This window comes from Coturnix japonica, chromosome 2 (assembly GCF_054131305.1).
Source record: "Coturnix japonica strain WE chromosome 2, WE-NBRP24, whole genome shotgun sequence".
In the NCBI taxonomy this organism is placed as follows: Eukaryota; Metazoa; Chordata; class Aves; order Galliformes; family Phasianidae; genus Coturnix; species Coturnix japonica.
Window position 1 is genome coordinate 120,427,712 of NC_140664.1, and position 14,873 is coordinate 120,442,584.

At 39.8% G+C, this 14,873-nt stretch overlaps 1 protein-coding gene across 13 annotated transcripts in view; it reads right to left on the reverse strand.

The window, feature by feature from the left end:
• Window positions 1–14,873, reverse strand: part of ADAM22 (ADAM metallopeptidase domain 22) — a 123,334-nt gene that overhangs the window by 13,754 nt on the left and 94,707 nt on the right. For 2 of the 13 annotated variants that reach the window (XM_015853462.3, XM_085540615.1), the window contains 8 exons: window positions 14,024–14,132; window positions 13,009–13,099; window positions 11,769–11,786; window positions 8,908–9,102; window positions 6,780–6,880; window positions 6,289–6,355; window positions 3,181–3,291; window positions 1,010–1,096 (listed from right to left, as the gene is read on the reverse strand). In XM_015853462.3, the coding sequence (XP_015708948.2) occupies window positions 1,010–1,096; window positions 3,181–3,291; window positions 6,289–6,355; window positions 6,780–6,880; window positions 8,908–9,102; window positions 11,769–11,786; window positions 13,009–13,099; window positions 14,024–14,132 (779 nt within the window). The remainder of the gene's footprint in view (window positions 1–1,009; window positions 1,097–3,180; window positions 3,292–6,288; window positions 6,356–6,779; window positions 6,881–8,907; window positions 9,103–11,768; window positions 11,787–13,008; window positions 13,100–14,023; window positions 14,133–14,873) is intronic. The other 11 variants (XM_015853464.3, XM_085540614.1, XM_015853467.3 and 8 more) reach the window with 11 other exon arrangements.

Here is a 14,873-nt window from a genome sequence, read left to right on the forward strand (position 1 = left end):
TGTAACTATCAGAATAAACATCACATTTTTCCCCAAATAAGCATCAGACACAGTGAACGTTTCTGCCCTTTTGCACTATCTGTAGGTCCACTCCCGTGTCATAATTACAGTTAAATTTCTATTTATTCATTCTTACCATCCTTCACTGCTTTGACTAAAAACTGCACTTTGTATTCTTTACATCTCTATAACTCTTGTTTGAGCCTCCTGTTTGATATGTCAGCTTACAGTGTCACAAATCGTCCTCCATTCTCCCCTATGCCAGCTGTATTATTTTTCAGCTGATACAGACTGCTCGCTCAGTGGCAGGATTGAACCTTTGGGAACACAGACTTGTGATTACATCCAGCAGGAAGGGCAGCCTCATGCACGCTTCTTCTCTTTAACTTGGAAGGCATTGAATACACGTTTTCCTTTCATAAACAAAGGATTTGGGGAACAGAACCCTACACTCACTTGTAACAGATTCATTAGTTGTTTGTTGAACAGAGCACAGAGTATATTCTCATACATTTATTTATCCAATCACAATGTTGATTATTTCATTGTATGGTGAAGGCAAAATACCGCTAATTTTTTTTTTAATTATTTTTTTTTTCCATTTAAATTTTAGTATGCACTATATAAGACGGTGGGTAGAGTGAATGTGTTACGTTTGCTTCAGTAAATTAAATTATATTTAAGTTAATACTATTTAATTAGTGCTAAGTACGTCTCATGCCCATAAACACTACTTGGCATAAAATGATGAGAAAGCTACTACAAGCTACAGATGATGGTGGGAATGCATGCACTACACACACCCTTCTCAATGGCTTCATTAAAACATTCAGTAAAAGAATTGTAAATTGCACATGAAGCCAAAAACAGACATCAAAATGCAGCAAAAGAAGAGGGGCCCTTTGCACCTACAGTAACTTGTATCGATTTATACAAGGTAGGAGTCCCAAGATATTTGTATATGCTGGAACAGCTCTTAAAAAAGATATAGAATTAATTTACAAAATACCTAAAGTATGGTCCTTCAGTGTTTTTATTCACATCTTCTACCCACTTAGCTACATTATATTCTCTTTTGAACCATGGGTTTAAATACCTGCAGAAAGCAATGGAAGGAACAGAGAAAGCAGAAGAACAAGAATAGAAAATCTGAGAACACACAGCACAAGCTTAGCAAGGATGTCTTCATCCCCAAAATGCAAGTGAATATGGCAAATCAATCAGTATGGATGTAGGGTGAGGACTAGGTAATGTGTACAACTGCATGAGAAAATCTGAGCTACAACAGGCTCACATGTTTGGTTTATCTGGAAATTCTATGAAAGGATACATCACTCATTTTCTCTCCTAAGGGCAAAACTCATTCCTAGGCAGAGGGCCAGCATTAAGCTCCTATTTTCATCTCCTCTCATAATAAGGCTGAAGGGGCATTCGGGCTCCAGTGCTGCAGTTCTGCCCGTTGCAGGCACAGATTTGTACCCAACTAGAGCAAATTCCAAGACAATGGCAAAATGAGTAAGGAAACCTGGGCTTGGCCCTTCTACAGGAATGAATTTCAGCCTCAGTATGTTGAAAGGCTTGAATTGCTTGCCAATGCAGTGGCAGTTTTTGCATTTATGTGCAAATAAACCTCTGATTTTACGATTGTTTCCTGTGATGGGACCACAAGAAGCTTTCAAGGAGGTGGGCTGCAGGGCTATCCCCCATTTTACAGAAGCAACCTTGATACCAAAACCATCCTTTTTAGTAAAACGTGCCTGAGCTACAGACTCATATTAGCTACATGAAAACTAGAAACAAAAATGGTGTTTAAATTAGTCAACAGTAATGCTACTAGTGAAGAAAATAGCTTTTTTTTAACTGTTTTTCCTTAACCTCCAGTACCAAGTCATGGGAATTTCTCCCTCTTTGTAACATTAAGGAAAGAAGGGCAGTATAGAAGCAGCAACCTGTCTGGTCCATTTTAAATCTGATTTTGCTGTATAAGAATGGCAATAATTTCACAATTATTTGTAAAAACAACCTTCATTTAATAGAGATTATCACACTGTGAAACAAGAAATAACCTGTAACCAAGGGAAAGGGGGGAAAAAAAAGAATTTTAAGTTAGTTTTGGTACCTGGGGTCAGTTCTCACCATCCTTATGAAAGGGATTCCATTGACCTCACAAACGGGAACAGGCCTGATAAGGGACTGCTCAGGTGGGGTTTGGTGGGGCCAGACTGTGCCCTTTAACCCTGCCCACATTTCAGACCATGTCAGAGACAAAAGCAGCTGCACTTTTTGACTGCTTAGGCCTCCTTTTTGGCTCTGGAACTTCTCCCCACCCCGCACAAGCACAGCCACAGCTTTCCAAACGTTCTCGCCTTCAGCCACAAGTGCTCGCTTCTAAGTAGCTTCCTCAGCTCACTTACTGATAAGGAATCAGGAGTGCTTCATGCTTTCCAGCTCTGGTTCTTAAGGAAAGAAACTGTCAAAAAGGGTAGCGCTGCAAGTGGAGCCACAGGCTGACACCAGCATCATCAGGAACTAATAGGTTTGGGTTTTACCATTAACTATGTGTATTTTGTTCTTGGAAATCAGACATTGCTGCAGTACTTTTGACTTGATTTTTTTATCTGAAAGCTTCTTCTGGTAACCATGAAACACTCCCAGCCTGGCTCCCTGCATTAGAAAACCAATTGTAGGGTGGTATCAAAGCATGCAGCGGTCGCACCGCCATGCGGCAGGGTTCCCTGTTCCGGCTGTACCACAGGCCATCGCTCACCACCCCAATCTGCCTGTTACAGGAGTGCTGAACTCAGGTAACTCACAGAACACTAAGTGATTCCATTAGTAAGCTCTCAGGCTGATCTTCATGGCCGCATCATTAGTGAGGGCCAGAATCTGCATTTCCTTTGAGTGATCCCCTTGAAAACCAAGGTGTTCTTACACATAAGCCTATCGCTCAACCAACAGCACCATTTGGCTTGCAGCACAACATGCAACAGTGCAAAGACCTGGGCTGGGGATACTGGATACCCTTGGGCTGGGAGGAGGAAGGCCAACTAGCACGGGGGCAGCAAGAGCACCTCCAAGCAGTCACCGCTTCTCGCCGCAGTGGCATCGGGGGATACTGAGGGAAAGGGACTGTTGGGAGGTAGAACGGCAGCCCAGAGCGCAGGGGCAGGTGAGACTGACCTGTGATCCTGGCTCCCTGTTTGGGGAGGGTCAGAGCCCTCTGGGCTTATGCCTTGGGACGGGGTTGGGTGGGCGAGAGAAAGCCCAGGCTCAGATGCATGGGTTACCCTGCTGCAAAAACACAATATATAATAGAGAGTCTAAGCCAAAAATGTTTGCATCAGTTATAACAAAGAGGAAGATAAATGCTTATAGGAAAAGCAGCGCAAACTAACAGAGAGCAGAATTGCTATTTGGTAAAGCACACGTTTCCTGGGACCTGTTTTAACACAAGCTCCCAGTTAAAATTCAGCTTATTCAAGAAACTTTCACTGTCTTTCTTGGATAACTCTAATTGGTTTTATCAGGTCATTTGTGAAAAAGCTGCAGAAACATTTAGCTTTTTGGCACAGCTTCTGTGTGAACTGAAGTCTTTATTTAAGAAGAATTTTGTTTTAAAACACGTGGAAACAATTTAATACACTCCAAAAGAGCTTTAGCAGTCTCTGCAGAGCAATACTCCCAGCAGACACCCTGTGCCATGGATCTCCTGTGCACAAAAGGATGCACAGAGGTGTGATCAGGACATGTTTCAGGAACAGTCCCAAGCAGCCCCTCTGTCGGTGCTGTTCATGGGGGCTGCACAACCCAAACCTTAGTGCTTAAAAAACATCATTTAAATGACCAGTGGCACAATTCTCTGTTATCTGGTGCTGGATTCAAAATAGCATTGAGCACAGTACGTGCAGTTGCTGCAGACTGATGAATACATCAGATACTTTTGTGGGCAAGTGTGCATTTGTAGGCAAATCTGCATCTGAACATAAAAAAAAGAATTCTGCACAAGGTATGGTGCAAATGAATGCAGTCTTCTAGTGGGCGATCTATTTGTCTCTGACACTTACAAGAGAACACCAGCATTCTCCTCTATTTTCTGTCTCAGTAGCTATTCTTTGGTCCTGCGGGGGTCACACAGGCGAGTTTTCTGTTTCAAAACAGATTTTAAGATTAATCTGTGTTCCCCAGAGAAGGTGAGAAGGTAAACTTGGAAAAAGCCACCACATATTCGGAGGCATCCTCAAAGCAGCTGGCATTTTTTCAATTATTTTTTTATGAGTAAGTTGGCCACATTTAGACCATTCTCTGTGAATTTTCCCTTCTCTCAGAGCACATTATCTCAATGACCAGACCGCTGTCTGCCCTGGGCAGTTCTCTCTCTCTATTCCCCATTGAATCTCACAGCACATCATTGTCGCAGTGAGAACTCTCCGCAGGTGACAGGCTTGCCAAGGAGACTCAGACCGTCTCATGCAATCCAGGACAGGCCCCATCAGGAGGAGCCTCTTGTCTCTGCAGGACAGAACATGCAGTGCTACTTCTCTAGCTCAGGTAGCACCAGGACTGAGAGGCACAGAGAAAAGCAGGAAGGACAGCTGAGAATTAAGTGGGAATTTAGGGGCACCTTCAAAAAAGAAAAGAACGATGACATTGGGAGAAAGATTTCTAACTCACACAGTGTCTAACCAATTATTTTATGCTCTAAAGACCTTGGAGCAAATGTATTGCAGCTGAGGAGCACAGAAGAAAAAATATGTCCATTAGAGGGCTGGGTTTTGTTTTGTTTTTGGTTGTTTTTGTTCTGTTTTGTTTTTACTGAAAACTATATTCTTCCCACACAATTTTGTTCACTCTGGAATTTAAAGAGCTGCTCTGGCCTCATTCTTTATGGATCAAATCCAGCTCCGGTTTGCACCTCTGCTGAGCAAAAGAATAATGACGTAATTAATTTAGCCATATTGGTTTTATAAATCCTGTTTGAGAATTCAATTAGAAAATGAAGAAATGAAAGAAAGCACAGGACAAGCTTCTAAAGAAGAGCTTGCAATCTCACTTTGGTCAGATTAATTTCACTTTTATCAAACTGTCTCATGCGAGGAGAAAACTGGGAAATTAACATTCCTTTAAGGGCTTATCAGCACTAAGACCAAGAGCACAAGGGCACTTGATAAACTTTTCCAAAGGGCCTGGGGCTAATCTTTCTGGTTCCATGTGACCATTCTGGCCATGTAATGCCATAATTACTTTGTGCAGCAATCTGTTATTTCCGTAATTTGAAAGACAAGAGTCTTCTCCATGAACGTTTCTAAGCCTACTTGATTCAAGAAAGTTCACTGCAGGTGGAAGAAAAAAATCAGAACAAACTTAAAACTCCCCAAAATGTAGAAAGCAGGGCTCAGAGAGGTGATAGCAGTATTAGTTCCAGCAGGGTTGGTATCAAGCCTGCTCACAGAATGCTCGTCTACACAAGTGCAAAGTTAGTACTAATGGTATGAGAAAGGGCACTGTCATTGCCATCATGGTCACAGAGGGGTCATTCCTGTGGGGTCTAGGAGCTGTAAAAGGCAACCAGTGCTTGACACGCCTAGCGATGATGTTTCCAGCCATTCCCCATTCAGTCATGAAAGAAGCCTGAACCAGTAGGATTAAGTAAAAGGCTCCTTTCCCAAGGGAAGCACTGAATTCATGGGCTCTTCAGTAAATGTGACTACCACATCAATATAGAACACAACTCTAAGTTATGCTGTAGGGGTCTGCAGATCAGTCACTCGGTAAGGACTGTCACGGCTTACTCAAGACTGGCTCTATCAGTTTCCACTGGCTTACAGCAATGAACTACAGGATACTCTTAGAGATGATACCTCCCCTAAAGACTCCAGGCAGGTTCATAGAGATACAAATTGCTAACTCTGCAATGGTCCAACCCAAGGCGAAGACAAGGGTAGGAAATGAGTTATTGGAAATTCAATATTGAATGGGGCAGTTTACTGTAGATAAAGAGCTGTAGTGATGGTGCAGGCTGCCACCATCATTGGGAACTGCTATGGGAATGACTGTGAGGATGCCTACATAAAAAAGAAAACTGATAGTTAATTTTCTAAAGAATACATAAAAAGAGGTTGAAATACATTAGCCAAACCATTACCAGATCAGCCATTATCAGTCAGCAATCAGAATGGGCCACGGGGCAAAAATGCTTCTGTCTACTTTTCATTACTCTTTGTCTCGGTCTACAAAACAGAAGTATGAAAACTGTACTTTTTGGCTTTGCTGTTGTAAATTCAGACTTACTCAGTTGAATTAGACCGTGGCCTAAATCTTTTGCCTCTGACTTTCTTTCTGTTTCCTCCTATATTACCTGAAAGAAATCAAAGGATAAAAACAGACGGTAAAATATCTTGAAACCGACCTATATTCAATTCCAAATTGTATATTCTCTTTGCATACCCAACAAGTCAAGTGCTATGACCATTTAAAAGCTATTGGTCAATCTCTTTTGAATTTTGAAAAGATAATGCATGATAAGATCATGAAAGTTTGCAAAAGTGAATGGACCTCTTGATCTCTTTCATGTTGCCTCACATTGGAGAAATAGTAGAAATTAGATCCAATTTCTATGTGATAAATCTTGTGTGGGGCACTTCTAAATCCTAACTCCAGGCTAACAATAGGCAGAATTTTAAGGAGTCATTATGCTCTCCTAAGATTACCTAAGCATTCAGAGAGCAGCAATGGCAAAGATGTTGGTTTCCACTGTGACCAGTACAAAGGCTTGCACTTACCTTGCCAAGAATTACTCCTAGGCCTCCCATTTTCACAAATGTCTGAAATATGCTTTGTGTCTGGGATCCTTTCACTCCAGGAATGAGATAATCCATTTGACCTGGAATAGGAGGGCTCAAATGCAGTTACTGTTATGGGTGTTGCCTCAACACAAATGCTAGCTCAGCTGTTCAGAGACAGCCACGTTGCCAAAGTCAGTGCCATAACACAGCCTAAGGTCTGTCTGCACTAGCAAAACTGGTCAGAAAAGATGGCTTATTTCCTAGGAAGAAGTTTTGCTAAAAAGATGTATTTCTGTGCTTCATAAAACTCTGAACACTCTTGTGTTTTTCCATCTCTGCTCTCCTTGCAGTGCAGGCATCTGACAGATGCTCTTCAGTTTCCAGAAGATAAGGATAATCACAGGCACACTGAAGTAAGCCCAGGGCTTTATTAATTCTTTATTAAGTCAAACTTATATGAAATATGGAAGGTCTGAGAACTGACAGATCCACTGAGAGATTTGATAATCATTTTCTCCTCTTAATCATCTGTCTTCAGGTCCAGGAGTGGCTTGCTATGTACTGCCTTTGGTGTTTGCTATTTCACAACAAGAATTATTATAAATTCACATTTTTTAATCTTTGAATGCCTGTGAATACTAACTAACACTTCACAGGGTTTTCCAGCAAGGAAAAGCCCAGGAACGTGATATCCCAGTCATGTGAACACCTGTGAAGAGATGCCATCAATGTTTCCACCCAGAGCAAATCACAGCCTGCTCAAAAGGTAAGAAATAGTCCCCGGGCAATTAAATGGGAGCGCTGTGACAGGTCCAGCACAATGTTAATGGAATATTTGTCAGAATTGCTTTTTTGGACTTGACAGAGGCACAGCGTATCTGAGCTGGTGGCAGGCAACAAAAAACCTCTCTAGTACAGACAGACCTTAGAAATCATTTGCTTTTCAAAACAAACAGTAAACAAAACATGTGAAAGAAATGGAGTATGAAACACAGATACAGGACAAAGGAAGAAACACCTTGAATGACAATCATTTAAAAACAAATCTTAACTGGAATGCAAGCCTGCTTACACAAACCTGTACAAAAATCTGCTTCTCCAAGACTTGCTCTCCAAAATTCTACCCACCTGAGAAAAGATTCTCCAACACAAACAGTGTATCAGATTGAATTAAACTGCATATAGTTTCAAGCTGGTATACCCAGTGGCACTGCAAATGTACCCATTCCATACATTTCTCTTTACTTTCATCAAAGATACCACAAAGAGAATGGCTTTGTCAACTGACTGCTCGCTGAGCCAAGAACTGAGATTGCAGTTTACTTACGAAGCAGTTTGAGAGTGTCTATCCCTTCAATGACATTCACAGCTTCTTATAAATTGTTTTAAAGTGCTGGCTGAAGATTTTCTCAATTAAAGCATCTCTGATGACAGAGGGACTTGGAGCATCATAACCTCAGGACCTCAGCAATTACAGAGGACTCACAGTGTTTTTTAATGAATTTTCCATTTTTAAATACTTATTTTCTTTTGCTAATAATCAGAGCAAAAGCAAAATAAGTGAAATCTGGACATTGGAAAAATCTAATGCCCTCTTCAGTTACTCATAACAGCAAGCAAGAAACTACAGAAGGACATTGTGGAATCATTTTTTAAGATAACTCTTGGCAGCCATTTAGTACATTAGTCCAACAAGTGAAAGTGGAATAAAATGTAAGTACCATCATCCTTACTATGAGAAAGCAAGGATACTATCCAGAAGTCTAGGTCAACTCCGTGAATTAATTACACCAATAAATAAAGGCATAAATACAGTTTACATTTATTATTGAAGCAAGACAGTGTTCCTTTTCTTTGATTACATGACTAAATGATAAAAGGTGTGTTTTTTTAATTTAAATATTTGTTTTAATTGAGCAGTTATTACTGTAGTCTACTTGAAAGCAATTTTCAAGCAGGAAAATGATGAAAATTGGACTGCCCAAAGTTGGCTTCCATTGGAAAACATGTCTAATGTCGTCTAATTGTAATAATTAGTAGCTCAGGGCATGTGAGAAAAATCAGTAATCAAAGCACAAAGGATGCTGACCGTAACATTCCACAAAGAAAGAAGAAAGTATCAAACCTGCTGCAAAACAATGAAATGTTCTGACTAATGGAATAATGGGTGATGGAACAGGTAGAAATCTGAAAATGCGACAGAAAAGCAGACCTCTTCTTAGAACTAGATGCAGAGTTTGTGCTGACTCCAGGAGGCATGTCGCTATAGAAGGAGTCGGCCTCTCCAGGCTTTTTTACATAATCTCCCTGGGGTATTTGTCTGAAGCATAACAAACATCAGAGAGTCAGAGAACATGGCAGGCATGAGTACACACACAAACGCACACAAATATCAGTTTTAAGGAAAGAGGCAAAGATCGTGATCCTTGCGGAAACCTGTTAAACACACACATTTGATCTATAAGAAGTAACTCAACTACTCAAGAGAAGACTACTGTTTATCTCTGATAGTTCAGAAAAGGGAATGATGTGGTTTTGGGAGGGAAAAGCAAGGAGCATTTTACTGATAAACTCTGATCACTGTTTTTAAAGTTGGAGGTTCTTGGGATGCTGGATACCTAAGCACAGACAGTTCAAGGGCTCATTGTATGGGTTGTGAAAGGTACTCCCGGTTGCCCACCCCTGGGTTAAAGCGGAGTTCAGGAAAAGTGAATGTGTGTTTTTCCCTCTGGATGATTACTGAGATGGATACCTTCTGTTCAGTTTTTTTGTGACTGGTACTGAATTCAAGAATAACAATAACGAGTTGTTTAAACTTCAGGAGGAGAAAGGCCTTCAGTTCATTAACTATCCCCATGTGCGGAGGAATTGATGCCAGCGTCAGAGCTTCTCAGCTACTACTGATCACTACAACAGATTCAGTCTGCCAAGATGCATAAAAGTAATGCCACACCAATTTGAGAAAAGTTCCCTCCTCTAGTGCCAGAAGCGTGGCTTTGGTGCTCAAAATGATGCATTAGGAAGTCTTAATCAAGTTATGCCACTCTCGTTCAGGTGGTAAATTCATTGCCAGCTGAAAAACTCCAATCTAAACATTCCAGTTACAGTTCCACCAAGCCAGAAAATACAAATTGCTCATCTGAAAGCTGGCTACAGCATAATACCAGCAGTTTAATTATCCCTGCCCTGCTCAATGACTCTTGGCTTCAGTTTTCTCCTATCAAGATGCACATTTATCAGAAGATTGATTCATACTTAGGTTATGTCCCACTCCAGACTGGAACTGGTCTCTCTTCATTCCAGATTTGAATTTATAATGGTCCTGAAGTATTTGAAATATGTAATCACTAATGTACCACAGTACTTGCATGTTATTTCTCTAACAGTTCTTGAGTTCCCATTCCTCAGCCGCTACATCTTTTCAGTACTGACAGAGTCTGCACAGTTCTGCTCCCCAGGGCTCCTCCAGCAAAGTGCTCTCTCACTGCCTGCTCAGAAATAGCTGCTCCCATACAGCCACTTTATCCCAGCTAACAGAATCCTTGCTAAATCACTCCTCTTGTTACTTTCCGGTTCCTTGTTTCACTTAGCACTACCAATGCTATTCCTTAAGTAATGCTTAAAAATATCTCAATGGATTGTTTTCACCTTTATTTAAGGACTAAAAATAAATAGTGTTAAAAGAAGACACTGAGGTGGCTGCCTCTTTTTAACACTTGTGGAGCACCCACATATCCAAAGTAATTCTATTTAGAATAGGTAGTTCTACAGAATAGTTCTACAAACTTCCTTTTCTTCATGAAGTATCTCCATCCCTTTATCACTTCCAAAAACTGCGACCTATGCTGGTGTCCATGCCCACAGTCATAGCTGCAAATTGATCACACCCTTAGGAAATGTGAAAAGCATTATATCTCTAATATTCCAGTGCTATAGCACAGGGGGTAGTCTTTTCCCATACTTTGAGGTTCCCACTGCTCTGTCCTCTGCCAACGCTGATGTGCACAGAGTAACTATGTATGTGTTTGTGGATGCATGTGTTTGTGGATGCAACGCAGACCACTCAGCCCCTCCATACTCCCCAATTCTTCCTTCCTTGTGCCTGGTGACATTTCCTACCTACCAATCCAACCATAATGCTTGCTTTGGCTTCTTATAGTCACTGTTTCTGTCTCCTCTCTGAACTTGATGTGCACAACACAAATTATCCAGCACTTGGCAGAGCTTTTCTGCTTTTTGCAAGTATTTTGAGCCTGGCAGAGAAAGCACTACACAGGCAGAGGATGTGAAGAACAAGCACAACAGGTAGCAGCAACACATAAAGCAACAGCTTGGATTGGTAATATGGGCAGAAAACAGGAGAATTTGAGAGAATGTTCCATCTGCAGAGGCCTGTGGGAAGCAGCAGATGTCCTTCCCAGATTGGTTTGTCAAGCAGATGATGGTCTTCTGGGAGCTGAACCCCAAATCACTGTTTGGGTTTTGGCCACCAGCTTGAAAGTGTGAAAGCTGAGGCCTCTGCTGAAGCTGGTGCCATGATTTGGCTACAAATACTTCAGCAGGGTGGCTGGCAGCAATGGGCTCTTCTTTCGCACACCAATTTAACTGCATTGTACTTTGCATTAACTGCAAAGAAGCTCTGGAAATGAATTTGTCTCATGCGGCTCCTGAACATCGTGTGAATATTAATTATTCAATCCTCAGCCTCTCAAGGACAATTTCATCCCTAGTAGCAGATTTCCAGCCTTTTATTGGAAATACTCTCCTGTTTTCCTAAAACACTCTAAGAAGTAAACATTACTTTTGCCAATGAGTCCAGTGAAACTGAGATTTCAAGCAGTGTGCATAGAATCAATATCAATGTCATATATTCAAGTAAATATTTTTAAAACTACGTTAATTCATCACCCCATATTTTCTTTGTAGCATGTAAATGAGCAATTCCAGAATTTTCCAGAAATACATTCAATTACTTCTAGTACATACCTCTGTCTTCTATAGTTTCTTTCCATAAAAAGAAAAGAGAAAGAAATATGATGACATTATCAGTATGGAGGTACACATGGACAGTAAAACATATGCAGAATAAAATTTTTGCTCAAAATTTTTCAACAAAATCCAACTCTGAAATAAACGTAATCATAAACAAGGAAAAACACTCCTGTTGATGGATGAAGTCAGTGCTGGGCTGGAGGTGCCCTTCACGACAACTTGAAGTCTGTTTACTGTGATGCTGCTTATGTAAGGTGCACTTTCCCCCTTCACTTCAAGCGAATCTCTCTGGCTAATCTCCAAACTGCCCTTAACTTTTGGAGCTGTACTCAGTATAGAAGCCCAGATTTTCAAATACTGCCAGCAGGTAAGGCTGAACTATCATGACAGCATAACCTGTCTTTTTACTATTGTAATCCCCTGAGCCTTTTTTCCAAAGGCCTCTTTCTTTTTGTATTTCTAGCTGCCCTCAGCCCACCTCAGAGTAACACTGGGCAGGGGACAGGCCAGTTTGTAATGCCAAACCATGGAGGCCATGTCCTGGTCACAGCACTGCCTGCAGCACAGCTTTGCCCCAAGTGCCCATGGAGGAAGGGCTCCACAGTCACCCTCACTCAAACACCGGTGACCAAATAACCTGACTTTTTGTAATATAAGCAAAAGAACTACATTTTTCTGGGTTTAGAAGAAATTCACAAAAGGAGAAATACTGAAAAAGGGCAGTCAGATTAAAGCAATGCACTATGACCTTCAGAGAGCAGAACACTTACAGTTCTACATCAGGAAAGTGTTCACAACTTATTTATAAATCACAGGTCTTTCTCATAAAATAATGTGCTTAAATTTGGGGTTAAGCTGACTGAATACAAATATCTGTTTAAGGAAACTTGTGGTTAAATGCTTTGCTGTCTGAAGGCAAATCTATCCAAATTTATTTTGTCATTGTAAATGAATCAGACTGTACTCTGGCATTTCCTGAGTTAGTTGCAGTAAAATTATAATCTGGACATTTCCAGTAATAAAAGAAATAGAAAAAATAAAATAAAATAAAATAAAATAAAATAAAATAAAATAAAATAAAATAAAATAAAATAAAATAAAATAAAACAAAATCTTTCAAACCTGGATTAAGCCCTCCAAAAGCAAACATCACATATACATATAAGAATTATTTGAGAAATGCTAATACTACAAAAAATTGTTAACTAAATTAAGAAGAATACAATTTACTTACTTGTAACCCCAAGCAGTTATTCCTAAAACGAGAGCCAACACTAAAATGGTGCCAGCAATAGCCCCTATTATTATGTTTGTGCTAACAACACCTAGAAACACAAGAAAGGGGAAAAATATGTAGTTTCAGGATAAAATATACAAGAACAGTAAATTCACCACCTTTCAAAAACCTGCTTGAACATCTTGCACTAGGATGACTAATTGTAACCAGCAATACCATCTTGAAGTATATAGCATGGACATTATAAGTTTGTTCATACATCAACCTTTTACTTCTATCTGTTTCATATAACTGAATGCTTGCCACTTGGGAAGCTGGGCCAGGTATACCAATATAATGTCATCAATATTAAACTACTGTATTGCAACTATATTATCTGTCTAGTAAACGAATTCTTACATTGGAATAAAAGGGACTTTTGTCTTTGTTTAAAACTTCTCTGTTGATGAAAAACCTAAAAAAGACCAGAAATGAGATTCTGGAAGATAGTAAAACTGCCCTGCAGAGCAATTTCTAATGACTATATAAAACATTAACACCCTCATTTTTCTCCAATACATCCTCCTCTTGTATGCAAGCCTCAAGAGGAATAAAACTCTCACTCAAAAAAAAAAAAAAAAATGTATAAGACTAAAAGTTGTGTGTCAACAATCTGCATATTTGCCATGTAATAAAAAACTGACTCTACAAACAAAAATGAAACCTGAGTAACTATACCTTACCACCAAGACACAAGAACTAGTAAATTTTTGTTTGTCCTAACCTAACAATGCACTTAACAAGGCCACTAAAATGTCCAGGGCAAGCAAGGTACAACTAGATGCAATGGTGATGGCCACAAGTACTGCACAGAATACTCATGAGCAGCACGGACAGTGAAGGGAATGAGGCTCCTACCAGTGCATCAGTTGTATGCTGGCTGAAAGAGTCGTAGAACTAGTTTTGCTTAATGAAATTTGCTCAAATCCAAGCTTTACTAAATATTGGTTAAAAAAAAATTGTAACTACGTACCTTTGTTGATGGCATTTTTATAAAAATACCCATCATCTTTGATGCGAGAACTGCAGTCATCTCCTCCCCAGAATCGGTCACAGACACACTTTATTTCATTGCTACAAACCTGCAGCCAAAAGTGCCGTTCAGAATAAAATAATAAAATTAATCTATTCCCATAATTAAACTACAGTATAGGTACAGTTAGCACCAATTTTAACTGCCTGCAAAATTTTGAATAACATTCTTAATATACAGCAATTTTTAATTTATGTGTTAGATATAAATATATTAAACGCATAATTACACTTTATATATGTATTATATTGTAATATATTATGTAATATATCACATAGTGGGATATACTGAGTACATTAGTATAATTTTCATTCAATGTATATTTAATAGAGCCATCTAAAATTGCTTTAGGAGACTCAATTATTTTTTTTAATAGGAAGAAGTGCTTAATTTCAGATAATAAAAGGAATTTTCATGCAGCACGGGAGACAAAAGGCATTATGAGAGAACAATTCCTTTGATCTCAGGCCACAGGGACCTGGACACTCTTTCAAACTGTGTGAGGTACAAAAGGATTTACCAGAGCCACAGCAAAGCCATAGGCTCTGCAGTGACCAAGGAAGGTGACCGTGAGAGGCAGAAACCAGCTCACTGCTCCATTATCTGGAGAGAATTAACTCTCAGCCAACAAAATCAAATGATTTTATGAATTTTCTTGGCTGTTGATACAACTGAGGTAATTAAAAACAGCATTTGGAAGAACAGAGCCCTCCCTTTCTAAGAAATGGACAATAAAACTTTTATATCATTCTGAATGTTGCCTGAGAAAATACCCAGCAAGTTAGCTGAA